At 68.3% G+C, this 20,773-nt stretch overlaps 1 protein-coding gene across 2 annotated transcripts in view; it reads left to right on the forward strand.

The window, feature by feature from the left end:
* The window catches only part of COL5A1 (collagen type V alpha 1 chain), a 65,676-nt gene extending 60,574 nt beyond the window's left edge, over positions 1-5,102 (forward strand). For both annotated transcript variants that reach the window (XM_055132951.1, XM_055132956.1), the window contains 2 exons: positions 685-918; positions 4,172-5,102. In XM_055132951.1, coding sequence (XP_054988926.1) covers positions 685-918; positions 4,172-4,318 — 381 coding nt within the window. In that variant the 3' untranslated portion in view covers positions 4,319-5,102. The remainder of the gene's footprint in view (positions 1-684; positions 919-4,171) is intronic.
* The last annotated feature ends 15,671 nt before the right edge of the window (positions 5,103-20,773 follow it).

The following is a 20,773-nucleotide window of genomic DNA, read 5'->3' on the forward strand; positions in this document are numbered from 1 at the left end:
CCTCCTCCCCTCCCCCTCCTCCTTCCCCTCCTCACCTCTCCCTTCCTCCCCCTCCTCCCCCCCTTCTCCCCCCCTCCCCTCCCCCTCCCCCTCCTCCTCCCCCCCCTCCTCCTCACCCACTCCCCGACAGGGTGGGGCTGAATCAGGGCCGGGGGGCCCCCACTCAGCGAGACCCTGCCAGACCGGTGTGGTGGGCCCCTGGGCGCCAAGGGCAGAGCTAGAGGCAGCGGTGCCCGGCGGACCTCAGGCCATTGTGGCGCCTGTCAGGGTTCGGGGCCTCCTGAGCGCTTCCCCTCTGCCTAGGGGCACTGGGGCAGGACGCCCATGCCCGGCACCGCCCGCAGGGGCGCACCGGTCAGGGAGGGCAGCTGGCCAGGCACCACGGCAGTGCTGGCCTCCTGGGACTGGTGGCCTGGTAGGGAATACTGACACAAGCCAGGCAGGCTTCCTGGAGGAGGTGGCCTGAACTGACTCGTGGAGGGGGGAAGGTCCAGCAGGTGGAGCAGAGCAGATGGGTTTCTCGGGTCGTGCAGGCCATGCGTGGGGGTCTGCGAGAGCCGGGGCAGGGGGCGGTGGGGCGGGGCTCACATTTTCCGGTGGCATCTGTGGTCGTGGCCCAGGCACAGCGCCGTGAAGGCAGGTGGCCCGGAGCCGCCCTGGCGCTGACGCCCGCCGTGCCCACAGCTCTCGTACGTGGATGCGGAAGGCACCCCGGTGGGCGTGGTGCAGATGACCTTCCTGCGGCTGCTGAGCGCGTCCGCCCGGCAGAACATCACCTACAACTGCTACCAGTCGGTGGCCTGGCAGGACGCGGCCACGGGCAGCTACGACAAGGCCCTCCGCGTCCTGGGCTCCAACGACGAGGAGATCTCCTACGACAACAGCCCGTACATCCGGGCGCTGGTGGACGGCTGTGCGGTGAGTGGCCGCGGGTGGGCCCCGGGTGAGCTGGGGACAGCGCCCGGCGGGGCTCTGCCCCCTCGCACCGCCTGCTCCCCAGACACCCCCGGCCGTCGCTCAGTGCTGCGGTCCCCTCCAGCGGTCAGCCCGCTGCACGCCCCTCGGCCCCCACCCCCGGCCTGGTCTGCCCTGGGGGTGGGTGGGGCCGGCCGTGGGGGGCTGGGAGGGCTCCCCAGTGTGTGCGGAGGCCGGGGTGTGGCACCCGCGTCCCTCACAGACCCGAGGACAGTGGGGCCGGGCACCCCCGTGGGCTGTGGGGCAGTGCTGAGCCAGGCCCGGCCCAGACACGTGGGCACGGCCGCCCCGCCCCGCCCGGCCTCGCCCCGCCCCGCTCTGCCCCGCCCCGCCCCGTGCCGGCCCCGCCCCGCCCCGCCCCGCGCCGGGCAGACCCTCAGCCCTGGGCGCTTCCTCCCCACGGAAGGCTCAGGGCGCGCACCCCAGGGTCTGAGCACATGTGGGCTGGCCGCATCCCCGCGGGGGTCGGAGGGAGCCTGGGACACGGGGCCTCCGTCCCCCGCCCCTGCTCACGCTCCGCACGCGGCCCAGGCTGCGCCCAGGGAGTGGGGGCAGCGGTGAGACCCCCTGCACCGCGCCCCTCTCAGGAGGTAATGATGCCCGCCCAGGCCCCGGGAGCACAGCCAGGCGGCGGGAAGGAGTGCCCGGCTGGCGACCGCACACGCACCCCCAGACACCGGGGCCCCCGGCGGGCAGGGCAGCTGTCCACGGCGCCCGGCTTCTGGGAGGCCCGTCCTGGAGGGACAGCGGCCATCTGGGTGCCCGGAGGCTGCCCCCTGCTCGCTGAGCTCCGGCAGGCCAGCTGGTGACATGGGCGGGCCCGGGACCCCCATCCTGGCAGCACCGCGTCCAAAGTGCTCCCCACTTCCTCTCAGGGGCCGACCATGAGCCTGGCCTGGGCCACCCACTCTCCCCGCCGCCCCCGTGCAGCCGCCGTGCTCCCACCTGTGCTCCCGGCTGCACTGCCAAAAGTCGTGAGGGAGACACGACCCCATTTCAGGCCCAGCACCACGCCGGGCCCCGGCCCCGCCGGGAGAGGCTGAGCACTGTGCAGGAGCAGGCCCGGCCCCGCCTGTGCGTGAGGCCCAAAAGCAGAGTCACGCAGGTGGTGGCTGGTTCTCGACCACAACTCTGCACCCCTTGGGGCCAGATAACCTCATTGCGGTGTGTGTGTGTGTGTGTGAGTGTGTGTGTGTGTGTGAGAGAGAGAGATCTGTATACACATAGTATGTTGTGTATGAGGTATGTATATTTATGTGTATATGAGTGATGTATGTGTGTGTACGCATATGTGTGAGTCACGTGTATGTATGTGTGCTGTGCGGACACGTGTGGGGAGGGGTATTGTTCAGCCGAGACAAGGGGCACAGGACACGTTTGTCTCCCCATCGTGCGCCCGGGGCTCGACATGACCCGACCCCCTGGGCAGCTGACTGGACACAGGTGGCATCTCTGCTCCGTGACCGCCTTCCGAAGGGAGGGGCCGGACAGGTCATCGGGAGTCTAAACACAAGACTGTCAGGAGCACAGAGACACAGCAGGCCGGCTGACCCAGGTTCAAGGCCCAGCACCCCACTTGGTCCCCTGATTGCACCGGGTGTGGCCCAAAACCCCCCAAAGTAATTTTCCCGCACATCCTGGAGAAGTACAGGAAAACGGGACGTGGTCCCGGCCTGTGTGAGCGTCCAGCCGCGCCGGCCGTCAGGGCAGAGCTGTGCAGGAAGCCAGGGGCTCGCGACTCTGAACCACGAGGCCGGGCGGTCTCTGACCACACGTTAGAGCAGATCACAAGGAATTAAAGTAGCAACTATCACAGACTGGTATGTGATAGCCCCAGTGGAGTAGGCATGTATGTGGTGTGTGCCTGTGCACATGTGTGCAGCTGGTGCATCTGCATGTACTTTCTGTGGGTGGTGCATGTGTGTGCACATGCATGTGTGCCTGCATACGTGTGCATGTTTGTATGCATGTGTGGGGTAGGGTCGGGGCGTCACACTGCAGGGTGTAGAGCAGTGACCCCTGCCTTGGCCACGATGCTGGCCCTCCCCTGGGGACACGGTCACCCATGGGGTGAAGGACCAGGCATGCCGGTCACCTCCCGGGCCGCCCCGAGCTGAGTGTGTGACCAGAGCAGCCCCGGACGCCGGCCCCGCCCCCGGCGTCTCCGCCCTGGAAGGAGTGGGTGGTGCCTGGAGAAAGCAGAGCTGAGTCCCGCGGGATGGGGGCCCTGCCTGAGACCGGGGTCGCTGAGGAGGCCTCGGGAGCCACTGGCAGGCAGTGACGGGGTGTGGGGGGGCGCGGCCGCCCCAGTGCCTCCAGGCACGATTTAGGTCAGACCCTGCCACTTGGGGGGGCTCATGCTGGAGGTCAGATGCCGCCCACGAGGCCACAGCGGAGGCAGGGACTCCCCCACCCCTCCCGGGAGGCTGCTGGCCACGCGTGGATAGGAACCAGGCCCCTCGCACCTCATGAGTGGTGGGTTGGGGGGTCGCCCCTCGCACGCTCATGAGTGGTGGGTTGGGGGGTCGCGCCGAGTGGGGGCCGGCCATGGGCTCAAGGAACCGCCCCGTACTTCCCGCGTCTTTGCAGCTGTGCACGCGGGGGGCGGGGGTGGGGCATTGCTGGCTCCTAGTGGTTGTTTTTGGCTCCTGGGTAGGACCCCCGAACTGCCAGCACGCCCTGCTTTAAATACGCCCCTCGCAGCGCTCCGGTAGTCGGGGCACTGGGCCATAAACCGGGAGAAACCATCCTGCAGCCCGGGCGGGAAGGGGCGCCCTCGGCCCGCGCCCCAACCGCGCTGGCCAGTTCCCGCCCCGGGAGGCCGGTTCCTGGCCAGGGGTGGGGCGGGGCAGCTGGGGACGGGGGGGGGGGGGGGGGGGGGGGCGGGGCAGCTGGGGACCGGGTGCAGGCAGCCTGGATCTGACCCTCCCCCCAGGACCCAATGCGCCCTCGGGCATGCCCCCTCCGCCCAGCTGCCCGTACCCCTCCTGGCCTTGGCCGGACCCCTGCTCCACCACGTGGACACAGCCTCCTGGTCCTGCCGTCCCTGCTGGTCACCCTCGGACCAGGCTTTGACGTCTGCAATGCTCCGTCGCTGGGCCCGACCGGCCGACTGGGGGCGAACCTCTGGTGCGGTGGGGGGTGGGCAGAGGGGGCCGCCGCTCGCACCCCTGACCGGCGCCCCTTCCCCGCGCAGACCCGGAAAGGCTACCAGAAGACCGTGCTGGAGCTGGACACCCCCAAGGTGGAGCAGGTGCCCATCGTGGACCTCATGTTCAACGACTTCGGAGAAGCGAACCAGAAGTTCGGGTTCGAAGTGGGTCCGGCCTGCTTCCTGGGCTAGGCGCCGCCCGGCCCCGACCAACCTCTGACCTCAGCGCCGTCGCGGGGGTCCCGCCCGGACCGCGCAGGCCCCTCGCCCCGAGCCGCGAATCACATGACCTAGACGCCCCGCGCCCGGCGGCGCTCGGACCAGGGTGTGGACGCGCGACTCCAAGTGCCTCTTCCCGCCGCGGCCGGAGCCCCCCGGGCCCCGCAGCCCCCCGGGCGGGCGGGCGGCCCCGGAACTCGGTGCTCATTCGTACACTCTTCGTGGTGCTATCTGCGTGGACGGGCCCCTGGCCCCGCAGGGACGCGCGCGGCCTGCGGCCCGGGCAGGCCCATCCGCCGGGACCCCGGCGCGTGGTGCTAACGCCGGGTCTGGACCAGAACCGGGTGGAGCTGCTGCCTCCCGCGTCCCGGGCCGGACTGCGCGGCGCGGACCCCGGGAGGGGCCCGGGGCGGCCCGAGGGGCAGCCCCTCTACTGTGAAAGGCAGGCCGGCCGGGGGAGGGGGCCGCGCGCAGCCCCCCGCGCACCGCGCCGGGCCGGGCCGAGGCTGCGCGCGGCCCCGCCCCCGCGACTCCGGGGCCAGGATGCCCGTCCTTGCCGTGACCTCCGCCGGGAAAGCCGGGTCCGAGCCGCGGCGTGTCTAGGTCATGTGATTCCGTCCAGACTCTCCGCCCCCGCCCTCCGCGGGACCTTCCAAGCCGATGTCATTTCTATTGAAGTCAAACGTGTCATTCTCCCCAGACCCAGACCCCCGGCGACGGTATATTGCAATAAAATCACTTCTTATATTTGCATCGAGTCTCGCGGAGTCGTTTTTTCGAGTTGGATTTTTATTAAAACACTGTGATCGACCAAGTTGCTCACAACACAGTTGTCTCGGGCATTAGTGCCACCCCCGCCAGCCGCCCCGCCAACCCCAGCGCCCCCGTAGGCACAGGACAGATTGACGTTATGTTGCTACTCCAACAGAACGGAAAGAAACGGCAAATAAGAGGCCCAGAAAATAAATCAGTGGAAGCCGATTTGTGATTGCTCTGTGATTTTCACCTGTGTAAGTGAGGAAATTAAAATCATTTAATAGGGCATAATAAAATGCCTATTCTCATTTACATAAGTTTTCAACTCTGGAATCCAGCATATATTGCATTAAATTTTATTTTATACTTGGATCTCATTATGGTAAAAATCATGTCACGCCTGTCATTAATAAACTTAAAAATTCCATGCTAATATATTTTGTAGTTTAAATGAATCATTTAAAAACCCATTTAAAATTTTTTTAAATTTCATTTAAAATCTTTGCAGTTTAAGTGAATTTCACTTAGGTAAGGCCTACACATGAAAAAAAAAATTCTCACCGTCAATTTTCTTTTCCTTTTTTCGGCGGCTCACACCCGGCGGTACTCGGGGCTGACCCCTGACCCCGTCCCCAGGGATCCCTGAGCTGACCCCTGATCCCTGGCATGCTCGGGACCCATGTGGGGCGCTGGGGATCAAACCGGCTCGCTGTGAACGAGGCCAGCGCCGCCCGCTAACGCTCCTTCTGCAGAGACAAATTCCTGCTTTTCCCTTAGAGCCCCCCGGGATCTGCCGCTGGCCTTGGGCTCGTCCTGAGGACGGGGGAGCTGGCGCCCCAGGGCAGAGCCCAGGTCCCCAAGGGCCGTACAAGAGGGACGATCCCCGCTGGCCGCCCCCCGGGGGCATGGGGCGGGGCCGGGCTGCGGTGCCGCGGGGCTCAGTGGCACCCAGACCTGCCCAGGCGAGCTCGGGTACCGGGGTGAGGGGCAGGGGTGGGTGGCAGCGCCGACAGACTCAGCACCCTCCGGGGCTGCCCAGGACCGCCGGGCCCCGGGGCCCAAGGGAGAGGCGGCACCTCAGGAGGGGACGGTGGGTGGCCCCGCCCTCCCGCTCGGCTCCGCCCCCTGGCGCCGGGCAGGACCGGCCCAGGGGATCACAGCCCTGAAGCCCCCCACACCCCAGTCCCAGTGCGCTGCCAGGCGGGCTGCAGCTGAGGGGCCACCCCTCGGGGTCCCGGGCCGTCCAGGGGAGGACACAGAGGGGAGCCCTGGGAATTAGGGGTTCCCGATTCGTGTTTCAGAGGAGGGCTGAGCCGGGTCTGCAACTGGACCCCCCGCCCCTGCGCCTGGATGCTGGGGGACCCCTTCCTGCTTCCTGCCCCATGATCCCCAGAGACCTGGCAAATATCAGCCCCAAACAGCCCCCCCTGCTCAGTCCCCCAGGGGACCCAGCCCCCCACCCCCCGCAGCTGAGGTAGGGATGCACCTTGGATCTGCAGGGGAACGAGGCCTCTCTGGCGCCCCCGGGAAGGCAGGACCCCCTGGGCCCAAAGGTAAGAAAACCCTGAGTGGGAGAACCAAGGGGTCCTTCTCCCAGAGCAGGGCCTGCCCCAGGGGACAGCCCCCTCCCGCCTCCCTGTGGAGACCCACCCGCGTCAGCACAGCGGAGCTCTCACGGCTCCTTTCCGGGAGAACCAGGTGGGACCAGGCCCCTACTCGGGCCACACTGTACCCAAGGGAGGGAGATCCGGACAGCGGGTCCCCTCAGCGGGCCCGCCTCCTCCTGACCCCGGGGAAGGTGAGCTGGGGTCATGGGCAGGGACTGCCTGTGGCCAGGACAAGGGGTGTGGGGGTGAGAGGACAAGGGTCCAGCTGGGACATCAGCCCGGATGTGTGTGGGGGGGCCCTAGGGACCATAGGAGGGGCCTTCACCAGCAAGAGACGTCCTGGGGGGGATTCTGAGCAGGAGCCCTGACTCTGCCCCCCGATGTCCTTGAACCCTGACTCCGCCCCCTGGACCATCCTTGAGTCCTGACTCCGCCCCCTGGGACATCCTTGAGCCTTGACTCCGCCCCCTGGGCCGTCCTTGAGCCTTGGCCCCGCCCCCTGGGCCGTCCTTGAGCCCTAGTCCCGCCCCCGGGCTGTCCTTGAGCCCTGACTCCGCCCCCTGGGCCGTCCTTGAGCCCTGGCTCCACCCCCTGGGCCGTCCTTAAGTCCTGACTCAGCCCCGGGCCGTCCTTGAGCTTTGACTCCGCCCCCCGGGCCGTTCTTGAGCCTTGGGCCCGCCCCTGGGCCGTCCTTGAGCCCTGACTCCGCCCCTGGGCCGTCCTTGAGCCCTGACTCCACCCCTGGGCCGTCCTTGAGCCCTGACTCCGCCTCCCGGGCTGTCCCGGATGCCTGCACAATTCCCAGATGTTGGAGTCAAGGACAGCAGAGACAATGAGGAACTGAACTTACTGGTCCACAAGTTGGTCCAGACACACCCGGACACATGTGCGTTCCATCCATAGACACAAATCTGGTCTGTGTATGATACAATTGATGGTGTCAGTGGTATGTTCTAGAATGTTCCCTGGCAAAATGTCAGGGAAAAGGAGAGAACCAGGACCCAGGAAATGAGTCCCCTTGGGGCCCCTCCCCCTCTTACAAAATGCTTGGGGAGCAGGAGCTGGCACAGGGTGAACTGTGTGTGTCCTCGTCACGGCCCGGGGCCCCAGACAGGGCGATGAGGCGACAAATCTCTGACCCGCTTTCACCATGAACGATTTCACTGTGGAAGCTCCGGTGTAAATGGACAAAGAGCCCATTTAGTGCCCAGACCCCTTCTGCACCCCAGACTCCCCACAGCTGCTGTGACAGGGAGCCTGTCCCAGCTGTCCCCAGAGGACGCTGGCCCAGAGACAGGCTCAGGCCTCAATTTCCCCAGGAGCCCAGCAGACCAAGGTGACCCCGGGAGCCAGGTGCGGGGCTGCGGGGGTCAGGGCGCAGGGCACGGAGGTCAGCGGGCACCCCTCCTGTTGGCTGGGGAGAGCCTGAGACGGCCCCTAACGGTGCCCTTGTGTCCCCGCGGGAGCCTCCTGGGTGGCCGAACACTGTCTCAGTGGTGGGTACACAGCGCCCAGGGCCTGGGAGGGGCCGGGCAGCCTCACTCTGCCGGGCCTGCCACGTGGTAGAGATGCCAGTCCTGTCCTCCCCAGGGTCCATCCCTCCGTGTCCACCCCCAGGATCTACCCCCTGCAGTGCCCACTCCCAGGATCTACTCACCCCAGCCAGTGTCCACCCCAGGGTCCACCCCAGGGTCCACCCCCTGGCCCTGTGTCCCCTAACCTGACGTCACCCCCCGCCCAGGCCCACAGAGCTGCCGCCAGCTGCTGTCCAGGGGACAGGCCCTCAGTGGCTGGCACACCACCTTCCTGCCCGCCTGCCGGCCCCTGGTGTGCTGTGCGACATGGGCACGGACGGCGGGGGCTGGACCGTGAGTGGCAGCGGGACGGGGCCCCGCGGAGCTGAGATCACTGCCTGGCCGGACACCGGGAAGGGCGACCGTCCCCCATCTCTGCGCCACGGCGGGGCAGTGTCCTCGGGCCCCAGGCCTTGGGGCAGGCGCTGAGGTGCCGTTCGCCTCCGGCCCGTGGCCCCTCTGGTCGCCCTGCCCCCCCTGCCTCCTGGCCCCCGATCCGACCCCCCCAGTGTGGGGTCCTGAGGCCCCTGCCCTGACCCTACCCCCGCACGCCGCAGCCACGCCTCCGTGGACTCCCACCAGAAGTCCTCAGACGTGTGGCCTCCCCGGTCCCTGCAACCCTGACATGGATGCCCAGAGGCACGGCACGGCCCCTGCCTGCTCCCCACTCTGACCCGCTGGCCGCTGCCCGCAGGCACCTGGGAGCTGCGAGTGGACCGGGCCGACTGCGAGAACGAGGGCCAGTTTGCCCACTACAGGTCTCCGGAGGTGCGGAGCGAGAGAGAGCAATGCAAGCTGCGTGGGGTCCTTCCTCCTGAAGGGCAGTGTAGGTGAGGGTCCTGCCCGGCTCGGGCCGCTCCCCAGGCCCGCTCTGGGTGCATGTCTCCCTCTGCCCTGCAGGTGGCGCCAGCAGCTCCGTGCAGCTTGGTTGTGGTCCCTGGGCCCTACCCTATGCTTGGAGTTGGGACCCAGGGGTGCCCACCTGCTGAACGGCCCCTTTCCTCGGGGCTAAACCCCTCTCATAAGGGCGCCATGCCCAGCACACTGGGGTTCCCCAGGCCCCAAGAAGTCTGAGCCTATGCCCGTGGTCGGGCTGACTGTGCCCCTGGCATGCTCCGCCCCTCGGTGCCTCCAAGGTGGCTCGGGGGCCACACCCGCATTTGCAGATGCTGAGCCTGCCCTGGGGAGCGGAGCTCCGGGGAGGGGGGTCAGAGGCCTCTGACGTGGTGGGAGCCTTGGGCTCGGAGGACCCAGCCCCAGCAGCTGGGCCTGCACATCTGCCCTCCCCCGGGCACCTGCCAGCCCCCGCCCGTCCCCCCATCTGCATGAGGGGGGAAGGCCAGAGGGTCCAGGAGCAAGTGGGGGTCCCAGCAGGTGGTCCCAGGTCCCCCGTCTCTCGCAGGCGACTCCCTGTCTCGACATCACGGGCTGAAACTCTCCACCAAGGACAGGGACAATGGCAAGAGCTCCAGCAGCCAAGGAGTTCCAGGGGGCCTGGTGGTCTGGACTGCCACTGCCCAACCGCAATGGCCGCCACCTGGACAGGGGGCAGAAGAGTTCGGGCAACGGCATCTACGGGGGGAGGGGGAGGGCCCCCACTACGGCTACAAGGTGTCGCGGAGATGAGGACCACCACGACCCCGGAGGGGCACGTCCACCCTCCCGGGCTCCCGGCCTCTCTGGCCCCCTCCAGCTCCCCCTGCCCCCCGTAAGCTCTGCACCCCACCCGTGGTATAAAAGTCTCTGCTCCTGGCCGGAGGCTTGGGGTATGTCGGGGCGCGGGATCGGCCCTCCACGACGGGGCGCCCTGCCTGGCTCCCCGACACGGCCCCAAAGCCAGCGCCAGCTGTGGGGAAGGGGAGGCGTGGGGTGGGGGCACCAGGCCCCCGGCCCTCCTGGGTTCGGAGTGAACGGCCGGAGCAGGCCCGGCCCTGCCTGTCCCCCACGCTGACCTGCCCGCGTCCGTGGGGCCAGAGCTCAAGGGGCAGAGTGCAGGCTGGCCTGGTGGGGGCCCCAAGCTCCACCCCCCGGTGGGCCTGGGCCTGGCGTGGGCCGAGAAGCACCGGGGGCGGGTTCCGAGGGGCCGGTGCCTGGGAAACAGGACAGAGCAGGGACACAGGGTGCCGGACAGCGGACTGCCCAGCAGGGGACGCCAAGGCCTTGGGGTGTGCAGCCCAGGCACACGCGTGTTCTGAAAGCAGCCAAAGGGTCAGGGGCCCGCCCTGAGCCCCTGCTGCGGCCCTCCCCGCAGTGAGCCGATGTGACAGGAGACAAGGAGAAGCACCGGGCCGCGGGCGCCAGAGGCCGCAGGGGACCGAACTCCGAGCCCAGCGCCCGCAGCCCACTGACCGCCAGAGTCAGGGGCCACCGCCCCAACTCCCCCAGGACCCAGCTCTGCTCTGGCCTGTGGAGCCCCCGGGACCACCCTCCCCTCTGCTCGCCCCCTCGGGCCTCAGCTCACTGCCTCCTCCCGCCTACCCCCTCCGGGAGTGCCCGCAGACGCCCCTACCCCCACGCCGGCCGCACCTCCCAGAGCACTGGGGCCAGCAGGCGCCAGCGGGGAGAAGCCCTCGCTCCCGTGCCTTCTGGGCTTTGCACGATCGGAAACGTTGCTGGGGGCGGGGGGGCGGGGGCCCGGGCGTCCTCGCTGCCATTCCCACCCAACTAGATGCCCCAGGCGCTGCGGGCCGGGGCCCTGCCCGTGAGGTGCCCCTCTGCTCTGTGCCACCATGCGGCCTTGCCCAGTGCTCCCATCTCTAGAATATTCCTTTGTCTAAGGGGGTGGGGCCCCGGGAGGTGGGGGCGGCCTGGCGTGGGGGCACCCACTGCCTCGCACAAGGCTCCCTCCGGGGGTGGCCAGGGCGCAGGCGTCCGCAGCTCCCTGCCGGGTCCCTTGCACACAGACCGCCTGGTAGCCCCGTCTGTGCCCAGCCCCTCTCCCGGCCAGTGCGCGGCCTGGCTCCAGGGCGGCAGGTCCCGAGATTCGGGGTCTGCAAGGGGGTGTCTGAGAGATGCGGGGTCTGGGGGGTGTCTGGGAGATGCGGGGTCTAGGGGGGTGTCTGGGAGATGCGGGGTCTGGGGGCGTGTCTGGGAGATGTGGGGCCTGGGGGGTGTCTGGGAGATGCGGGGTCTGGGGGGCGGGTCTGGGAGACGTGGGGTCTGCAGGGGTTGTCTGGGAGACGTGGGGTCTGGGGGGGTGTCTGGGAGATGCGGGGTCTGGGGCGTGTCTGAGAGATGCGGGGTCTGCGGGGGGTGTCTGGGAGACGTGGGGTCTGCGGGTGTGTCTGGGAGATGCGGGGTCTGCGGGGGTGTCTGGGAGATGCGGGGTCTGCGGGGGGTGTCTGGGAGACCGCAGGCAGCTCACACCCTCAACCGCCGTCGAAAACTGTTTCTTTTTTTTGTTTTTGGGGCGCACCAGCGACACTCAGGGTTTCCTCCTGACTCTGCACTCAGGGATCTCTCCTGGCAGCTCGGGGACCGTTTGGGGTCCTGGGGATCGGACCCGGGTCAGCGTGTGCGAGGCCAGCACCCAACCCGCCGCACTATAACTCCAGCCCCCAATAGTTCACTGCTGGGCCCATCTCAGCTCACAGTGTCCCCTCCACCGCCCCCCACAGGAAGCCTAAAGCCCCTCAGGCTGCCTCCCTCTGGCCCCCGGGGCCCCGGGCCGGGCACAGGCCGGAAAGGTTGCCAGGTCAGAGGTTTCCTGGCCGGTCCCTTGGGGCCCAAGGTCAGGACTCAGGAGAGCTCAAGGTCAGGCCTTTCCCTGGGGGCTGTCCCTGAGCCGGAGAAGCGGGTGCGGGCCCGGGGCCAAAGGTCGCGGCACCCACCAGCCGTGCCCTCGCTCACCCTTGAGAGTCAGGCCTGGACCCACCCGGCCCCGGAAGCTGCAGCCCTGGGCCCAGCAGCCGTGGCCGCTGAGGGGGCAGGTGGCTTCTCAGGGACCAAGGGGTATCCGGAGACCGGGAGTCGCTTCACTAGCAGGGCCCCTTGTTTAGAATAAGTGTCAGGGCTGGAGTGACAGCAGGGTGGCACGGCGCTTGGTCCCTCGAGCACTGCTGGGAGTGATTCCCGAGCACACGCGCAGAGCCAGAGTGACCCTGAGCACTGCCGGCCTGGCCCCAAGTCAACCCGAAGCCCAGGCCGGCAGGTGGCGAGGGCTGCCCGTCTCACCTCGGGGAGGAGATGGCCACGCGGCTGCCGGGCGGGGACGCCCCAGGGGTGAGGGCAGAGACGGTCGTGAACGGGCACAAATGGGCATCGCCACACTCGGGCTTACGGAGAACCCGGAGAACGCCACCCGAGAGCTGCCAAGGAGCGGGCAGGAGGGGGGCGGCCACCCACGTGGGCCCGGGCGGGAGGGGGCGGCCACCCACTCGGGCCCGGGCGGGGCCTGGCGGCTGTGCCCTCCCTGCGGAGCCCGGCTGGCCACACAGCAGCCTTTACCGTGCCCGCCAGCAGCTGCAGGGGGAGCCAGAGTGAGGGGGCCGGGCGACGGAGCCCCCCTGCCTGAGGCCCATGGGGAGGGGGACACGGCAGTACACCCCCCCCAGCTCTAATTTCCTGGAGAACCTGCTGGGCTGAGGGCAGAGACGGAGCTTACGGGAACAGTTTGTGTCCGAGGAAATTAGAATTTCTGTCTCGGGAGGCCCGTCAGAACCGCCCACGCCCGCGTCTGAGGCCCGAGTGGGGGCAGAGGACGGCCCCTCCCAGCGCCCTCTCCAGCGCCAGCGAGCAGCAGGCGGGCACGTGTGCTGTGTGCATGCAGGGACACGTGTGGTCTCTGTGTGCATGGACACATGTCTTATATGTGTGTTGTGTGCATGCAGTGTGTGTGGATGGACATGTGTGGTCTATGTGTGCATGCTGTGTGCATTCATGGACACATGTGGTCTATGTACATGCATTGTGTGCTCTGTGTGTCCTTGTTCATACGTGTGCTGTGTTGCTGTGTGTGTGCATGTGCTCTGTGTACGTGTGTGAGTGTTGTGCATGTGTGCATGTGCTGTGTGTACATGTGTGTGTTGTGCATGCGTGCATGTGCTGTGTGTACATGTGTGTGCTGTGTACATGTGTGAGTGTTGTGCGTGCGTGCATGTGTGCTGTGTGTACATGTGTGCGTGTCCGTGTCCTCGTGGGGTAGCAGCCCCTCTCCTCCCGTGCCGGTGAGTTCTCCCTCTGGACCATCTCCCCGGCTCTGCTCTGCTCTTGGCGACCCTGCGGCCTGGGGCTGCCCACTGGCTGCTGCAGGACCAGCCAGGCCTGGCCTCGCTCCCCAGCCCTGGGTGGGCGCTGAGGCCCCCGCTGGCCCCCCAGCCCTGCCCCGAGCCCTTCCCGAGCTCTGAGCAGACAGGTTGCTCCGCAGAGCACGGGCTGTGCTGGCCGTGGCCTGTCTCCAGTCGTGCGCTGGGCAGGATCTGCGGCAGAAGGAGGCGGCGCCGTGTGGGAGGCTACGCCCAGACCACGCTGCTCGGAGAGGCCCTGGGCGGAACCGCGTTCATGGCGCGTGGTGCCCCGCCCTGGCGCTGCCCCACCCCCCGGCAGCCCCGGGCAGCCTCTGCCCGCCTCTGCCCACCAACGTGGGACACGGCCTGCGCTCAGGCACGCCTGGCTGCCCTCCCGCACCCTCGCCCTGGTCACCACAGGGACGAGGCCGGCCACGGCGGGTGGCAGAGTCGCAGTCTGCAGGCCTGCGGCCCACACTGAGCCACGCCCGCCCGCCGGCAGCCGCCCAGCCGCACCCACGGGCAGGGAGCGGGAGCTGGCTGGCTCCCACCGGCCAGTCAAGGCACAGACCAATGGCGAGGGGCTGCCGCCCACCTGGGCCTGGGCTCAGGGAGCTGGTCCTGCCTTGGCCACTCGGCCCTTGTCCTGGACTCCGCCATCTTGGCCAGACCGTGCCAAGGACACTCGAGGCTCAAGACCGCAGTTGGTGAACACCAGGCCCAGCGGGGAGTTGGGGCTGAGTGGCCACGTGTGGCTCCGGGGTCAGAGGACAGGACACGGGGAGGGCACCTGCCTTGCACGCGGCCCACCCTGGCCCGATGCCCAGCACCACACACGGGCCTCCGGGCGCGTCACGAGTGATCCCTGAGCACAGAGCCAGGAGTCAGCCCTGAGCACCTCCGGGTGTGGCCCAAGAACAAGAATAACCTAAAAAGAAGCAGAGACAGTCCCAAGGGAGGAGACACTGGGACTCAGGCGAGCGGCCGCTTGGCGGGGTTGGCACGGAAGGTGCCTGGCGGGCAGCGAGTGTCTGAGGGGCCTCTGGAGGCCGCCCAAGCCCCAGCCCCCTCCTGGCCCTGCAGAGACCCCACGCGCTCCCCAGGGGTTCCCGTCCTCGCCCGCTGCCAGACCCCCAGAGCACCCTCAGAGCTGGCTCCGGTCACCGCCCTGCAGCCCCGACGGCCACACCCAGGGGCAGGGAAGTGCCCACAGGGGTCCGTTAGGGCCGCGGGGGCTCCCCCTGCAAGCTGAGGCGGGGGCCCCGTCCCCTCAGCACCCGGAGGCAGCAGGACCTTCGTGTAACCTCGAGTAACGCTCCTCACTTTAAGACCCGCCCCCACATGGCGCGTCCTCGCAGAGGCCTGGGGACAGCTGGCCGGCTCAGGCCCAGTCTCTAAGGGCAGCGGGGAGCGTGGTAGGAACTCGGCCCGACAGGCCCTTCGTGGACAGCCTCAGGGCAGCGGGCGCCTTCCCACCCACCCAGGAGGGCTCAGGACGGACCCGGGGGCAGCGGGCAGCGCCGCTGCGTGGACAGGTCATCTCGACGCTCTGCGGCCCCTGGCAATCACCTGAGCCCCCGGCAGGCCGAGAGCCGAGGGCCTCCCGGGAGCAGGGAAACTGAGGCGGCCGCAGGCCCAGGGGTGCAGGCGGGAGGGTGATGCCAAGGGCGTGTGGGGTCCCTTGGCCAGCGGCTCCGCAGCCCCCCAGGCCCCAGAGGGAGAGGAGCAGGCCTCGCCCTGGCGCCCACACCCAGCCGCCCGCTGTGCCCCGGCAGTGCCCCCACGGCCCACTTGGTCCCCAAACACCGCGTCCTATGGGGAAGGGAGCTATAAATACGAGCTTCTTTCGCACCCGCGATGCCGTGAAAGTCGGCGGCTGCAAATAACCCTCAGAGAATCACCCTCCCGCCCCCCCCCCCCCCGACTGCTGAGTCAGACACGCCCCCTCCTGAGCCCTGCCCCCGCCCTGCGGGTGGGGGGAGCCCGAGCCGGCGAACTGGGCGCTCTCAGCGGGGGCGGCGTCCCAGCTTACCCTGCAGTGGGAGCTGCTCTTCAGAGCTTCCTGCGCGCAGGGGAAACTGAGGCAGAGGAGATTTCTGGAATGAGCTGTTCCTCGCTCATAAGTGCTCGGTATCCTCACCCAGCCCCTGACATTGTCCCCGTGTCCGGTGGTTGCTGGTCACAGAGACCTTTTCCCACTGCAGGGATTGGGGTAAGGTCGGGGGTCAGCAGGGCTGGGCGTTGGGGGAGGTCCGGGCAGGGCCCGGGGGCTGCTGTTGCAGGTCAGTGGCAGCACTGGGAGGGGACTTGGGGTCTGTGGGTCCACAGAATTGGGGGTCTCTGGACAGCCCAGAGGCTTCTCTGCAGGCTGGGAGTGGGGCAGAGCGCCCGGTGCCCACCCCGTGCCCGCCCCGAGCCCGAGCCCTCCCCTGGGGACACAGCACAGGGACAGTGGTGCCGGGCACACACACACACACACACACACACACACACACGGGGACACTGCCAGGCACACACACACACACACACACACACACACGGGGACACTGGCCGGGCACACACACACACACGCGGACACTGCCAGGCATACACACACACACACACACACACACGCGGACACTGCCAGGCACACACACACACACGGGGACATTGGCTGGGCACACACACACACGCGGACACTGCCAGGCACACACACACACATGGGGACATTGGCTGGGCACACACACACAGGGACACTGCCAGGCACACACACACACACACACACACACACACGGGGACACTGCCGGCACACACTGCGAGCACCCAAGCCCCGGGGCTGGGGAGGGGGCCACTCGGGCATCTGGATCCTGGGCGGGGCCTGCAGACTCCTGAGGGGGCCGGGGGGCCTTGCGCCCCAGAGACCGTGGCTGAGGGCTGAGGTGCCGGGATCCTGCGAGCTGTATCGGTCACTCCCTGTGCGCGGCCTGAGGGCGGGGGCCTGGCAGGTGCACGGACTCTGCCGTGGGCTGCCCACGAGGGTCTCGGAGCCGCTGGGCAAAGGACACGGCCCGGCCCTGGGCCCAGGGGTCAGTCACGTGCCCTGAGCACTGGGAAGGGAGGGTCCATGGGCACGGCCCGAGGGAGCCGCTGCAGGGACAGGCCTGTGCCATGTGCACACGCGTGCTTGTATCTGTACACACATGCACACAGGCTCACATACGCGCCTGCACACACGTGTGTGTTTACATACACACGTGCTGGCTACCATGGGCCGGCTGGGCTGCCCGGGGCGGGTGCGGGCCGAGGGCCGCATGTCTCCGTGTGTGCACGGCACGGGGCTGGCAGGTGCCACGAGTGGGGGTCGGCAGGCACAGAGCTGAGCCAGGGCCCCTGGCGGGCACCGCAGCCAGGCCTCGGAGCCCGGGGCCTCCCAGCCACACGCCGTCAGGCCGGCACCACCTCCGGGCAGAGCGGCAGAGGGCGCGGCCCCGGCTCGTGTGCACGGCACTGTGGCCGGTGTGCGTGTGTGAGTGTGTGTACGCTCGGCTGAGTGCAGGCATGGAGCCCGCTGTGTGTGTGTGTGTGTAGCTGTGCGAGTGTGAGTCCGTGAGAGTATGCGCAGGCGTGTGTATGCGTGTCTGCGTGTGTATAGGCAGTGCTCACCGAGTGTATGTATGCATGCATGTATAGGTGCACGTGATGTACCTGTGTCTGTGTCGTGTGTTTCGTGCGTGCCTCTGTCTGCGTGACTGTGTGTATGTGCATGGACGCATCTGTGTGTGCCCGGCACTAGCCGCAGTCACGACCCCACAGGACCCGGCTCCAGCTGGGCGGCTGAGGGTCTGCGGCCCTGTCCCCTCTGCAGACGCCTGTCCCCAGGGGGGCCTCCCCGGGGCCGCAGTGCCGGAGGCTCGGCCCTGAGTGGGCAGAGAGTGGCCGGCGCCGGACACGGCAGGTCCCGGGCGGAGGGGTGGAGGGGCGGAGGGCACGCCCCGGAGGGCTGCCCTGCGGAGGCCACAGAGTCCTGGAGCCTCTGGGGACAGAGGAGGCGACACGGGGACTCGGCGGAGACCCCCAGGGCGGAGACTCCGCACAGGGAAGACCCCCAGGGCAGAGACCCCCAGGCCAGAGACCCCCAGGGCAGAGACACAGCCCCCAGGCTGGATGGAGGGAGAAGCCGGCGGATGGAGACTGGCTGGGCGGTGGGTGCGTGAGGCGGGAGGGGAGGGGTGAGTGAGCGAGTGGCGAGCGAGTGGGCAGGGTGCTCTCTGGCCGCTGCCCTGCGGGTCTGTCCCCTCCGATGCCCGGATGCCGCCTGTGTCTGCCTCACTCAAGGTGAGCGAGGCTGGTGGCGGCCAGGCCGAGCCCCTGGCACCGGGCGGCCGAGGGCACCGGCCTGGCACCTGGCCCCAGTCGCCTCATTTGCCGCTGCGCCTCCAGCTGTCCCCTAACATCGGGATGCAGGGTCACCTCCTCCGGGGAGCCGCCCTGGTTAGCCCACGGGGCAGGGGTGGAATCGTTTATCATTCAATTAACCGTGTCAGCAGAGCCATTATGGAAACGACCAGCGTGCGGATTACATCTTTAATGAACAGTAATTGCACCTTCCCGCCCCTCCTGAAGGCCTGAACAGCGGGTGGCCGGGGGAACAGCTGGCGGCAGCGGGCAGGAAGGGGCCACGCCGGGCCTGTCCAGGCCCCACGACCCGCCACCCGCGGGGCACCGCCTTCCACACAGACAGCCAGGGTGCCCGGGGCCCCCACGGAGGGGGCACGGGGGCAGCACGGGGGCTTCGAGCCTGCAGCCCACCCTCCTGTGCCCGTCTCAGGGGTGCCTCCTGGGCTGGGGGGCCCGTCTGCTGCCTACAGCCCCCGCGGGCGACACCGGGCACCTGGGCGTGTCCCGGGCCTCGGCCGAGGGCGCGGGGGGCGGGGGGGGACTGGGCAGCTCCCTGCAGAGGCCTGAGCTCAGGGTGGGCCTGGCAGACCCCGGCCCAGAACTCGGGCCACTCCTGACGGTCCTGCCTGGACCTGCCCTCTCGGGAGCCCCCAGCCCCACCCCTGCCCTGCCCTGCCCCTGCGGGCCTCAGCCCTGCTAGCTCGGCCTCCACTGAGTTCTGCTGGACCTTGAGCCGTCCTGGCTGCGCTTCCCACTGGACGTCCCGGCCCCCACACTGGCGTCTTGTCCCTCTTAGGCTGGCGCAGAAACCAGGTGGCCCCCGGGCCGCCCACGAGCCCCCTGAGCCGCCCCACCCACAGGGGCACCTGCTGCTCCCACCCCGGCAGAGCAACCGGGAAGCAGAGGCCGTGGCAGCCCCTCCCGGCCCCCACGGGCCCGGCCTGAAGACAGAGACAGGCCTGAGGCTTGGGCCCCCCCGTCCCCCCCGCCCGCACCCTCCTTCTGCCCCGCCAGCACCCTCCTTCTGCCCCACCCGCGCCCTCCTTCTGCCCGCCCCGCGCCCCTCTGCGCCTGGGGCCTTCACGCCTGCGTGCCTCAGAGGGGTCTCGAGGGTCTCACTCGCCCCGCAGGCTGTGGGCGAGGCTGTCTCCGGGGGCGCCCCGCCCCGCCCCTCCTCCCCAGGGAGCCCCGCTGGCCATCCGGACACTTCTAACCGCCAGCCGGACTCGGCAATGGCCTCATCCTGACCCGTTTTCCAAAAACGTCCATTTTATGCCTAATCACACCAACCTGAGTCCATCAGCTCTCACAGCCCTCCTGGACACAAGTGACACAGCTCCTGGTGAGAGTCGCCCTCAGCTCTGACACCCCCTCAGCTCTGACACCCCCCTCAGCCCTGACACCCCCTCAGCCCTGACACCCCCTCAGCTCTGACACCCCCTCAGCCCTGACACCCCCTCAGCCCTGACACCCCCTCAGCTCTGACACCCCCTCAGCCCTGACACCCCCTCAGCTCTGACACCCCCTCAGCCCTGACACCACCTCAGCTCTGACACCCCCCTCAGCTCTGACACCCCCTCAGCTCTGACACCCCCCTCAGCTGGGGACACCCCCTCAGCTCTGACACCCCCTCAGCCCTGACACCCCCTCAGCTCTGACACCCCCCTCAGCTCTGACACCCCCCTCAGCCCTGACACCCCCTCAGCTCGGGGACACCCTCTCAGCTCTGACACCCCCTCAGCCCTAACACCCCCTCAGCTCTGACACCCCCCTCAGCTCTGACACCCCCTCAGCTCTGACACCCCCTCAGCCCTGACACCCCCTCAGCTCTGACACCCCCTCAGCTCTGACACCCCCCTCAGCTGGGGACACCCCCTCAGCTCTGACACCCCCTCAGCTCTGACACCCCCCTCAGCTGGGGACACCCCCCTCAGCTCTGACACCCCCTCAGCCCTGAGACCCCCTCAGCCCTGACACCCCCTCAGCTCTGACACCCCCTCAGCTCTGACACCCCCCTCAGCTCTGACACCCCCTCAGCTCTGACACCCCCCTCAGCCCTGACACCCCCTCAGCTCGGGGACACCCCTCTCAGCTCTGATACCCCCTCAGCCCTGACACCCCCTCAGCTGGGGACACCCCCTCAGCTCTGACACCCCCTCAGCTCTGACACCCCCTCAGCTCTGACACCCCCCTCAGCTCTGACACCCCCTCAGCTCTGACACCCCCATCAGCCCTGACTCCCCCTCAGCTCGGGGACACCCCTCTCAGCTCTGACACCCCCTCAGCCCTGACACCCCCTCAGCTCTGACACCCTCCTCTCAGCTCTGACACCCCCTCAGTCCTGACACCCCCTCAGCTCTGACACCCCCTCAGCTCTGATACCCCCTCAGCTCTGACACCCCCCTCAGCTTGAGGCTGCCATTCCAGCTTTGACTCACGGCCCCACCCGCCCCTTAATTCGCTGCCTGCCACACTGGTCACCAACGCTTCTGCGAATCCTCCTCTTGTCGGAGCACATTTAAAGCAGGAAGGCTGCCCTCTGCCACACGGGTGACGGACCCACAGCCTCACGCTCCCTCTCCCTCCCTCTCCCTCCCTCTCCCTCCCTTTTCCTCCCTCTCCCTCCCTCTCTCTCCCTCTCTCTCTCTCTCCCTCTCTCTCTCCCTCTCTCTCCATCTCCCTCTCCCTCTCTCCCTCTCTCCCTCTCTCCCTCCCTCTCCCTCTCTCTCCCTCCCTCTCCCTCCCTCTCTCTCCCTCCCTCTCTCTCCCTCTCTCCCCCTCTCTCCCTCCATTTCTCTCTCCCTCTCCCTGTCTCTCTCTCCCTCTCCCTCTCTCCCTCCCCTCTCCTTCCCTCCCTCTCCCTCTCCTTCTCTCTGGTAGTTTAAGGAT

Source organism: Sorex araneus, chromosome 1 (assembly GCF_027595985.1).
Source record: "Sorex araneus isolate mSorAra2 chromosome 1, mSorAra2.pri, whole genome shotgun sequence".
Classification (NCBI taxonomy): Eukaryota; Metazoa; Chordata; class Mammalia; order Eulipotyphla; family Soricidae; genus Sorex; species Sorex araneus.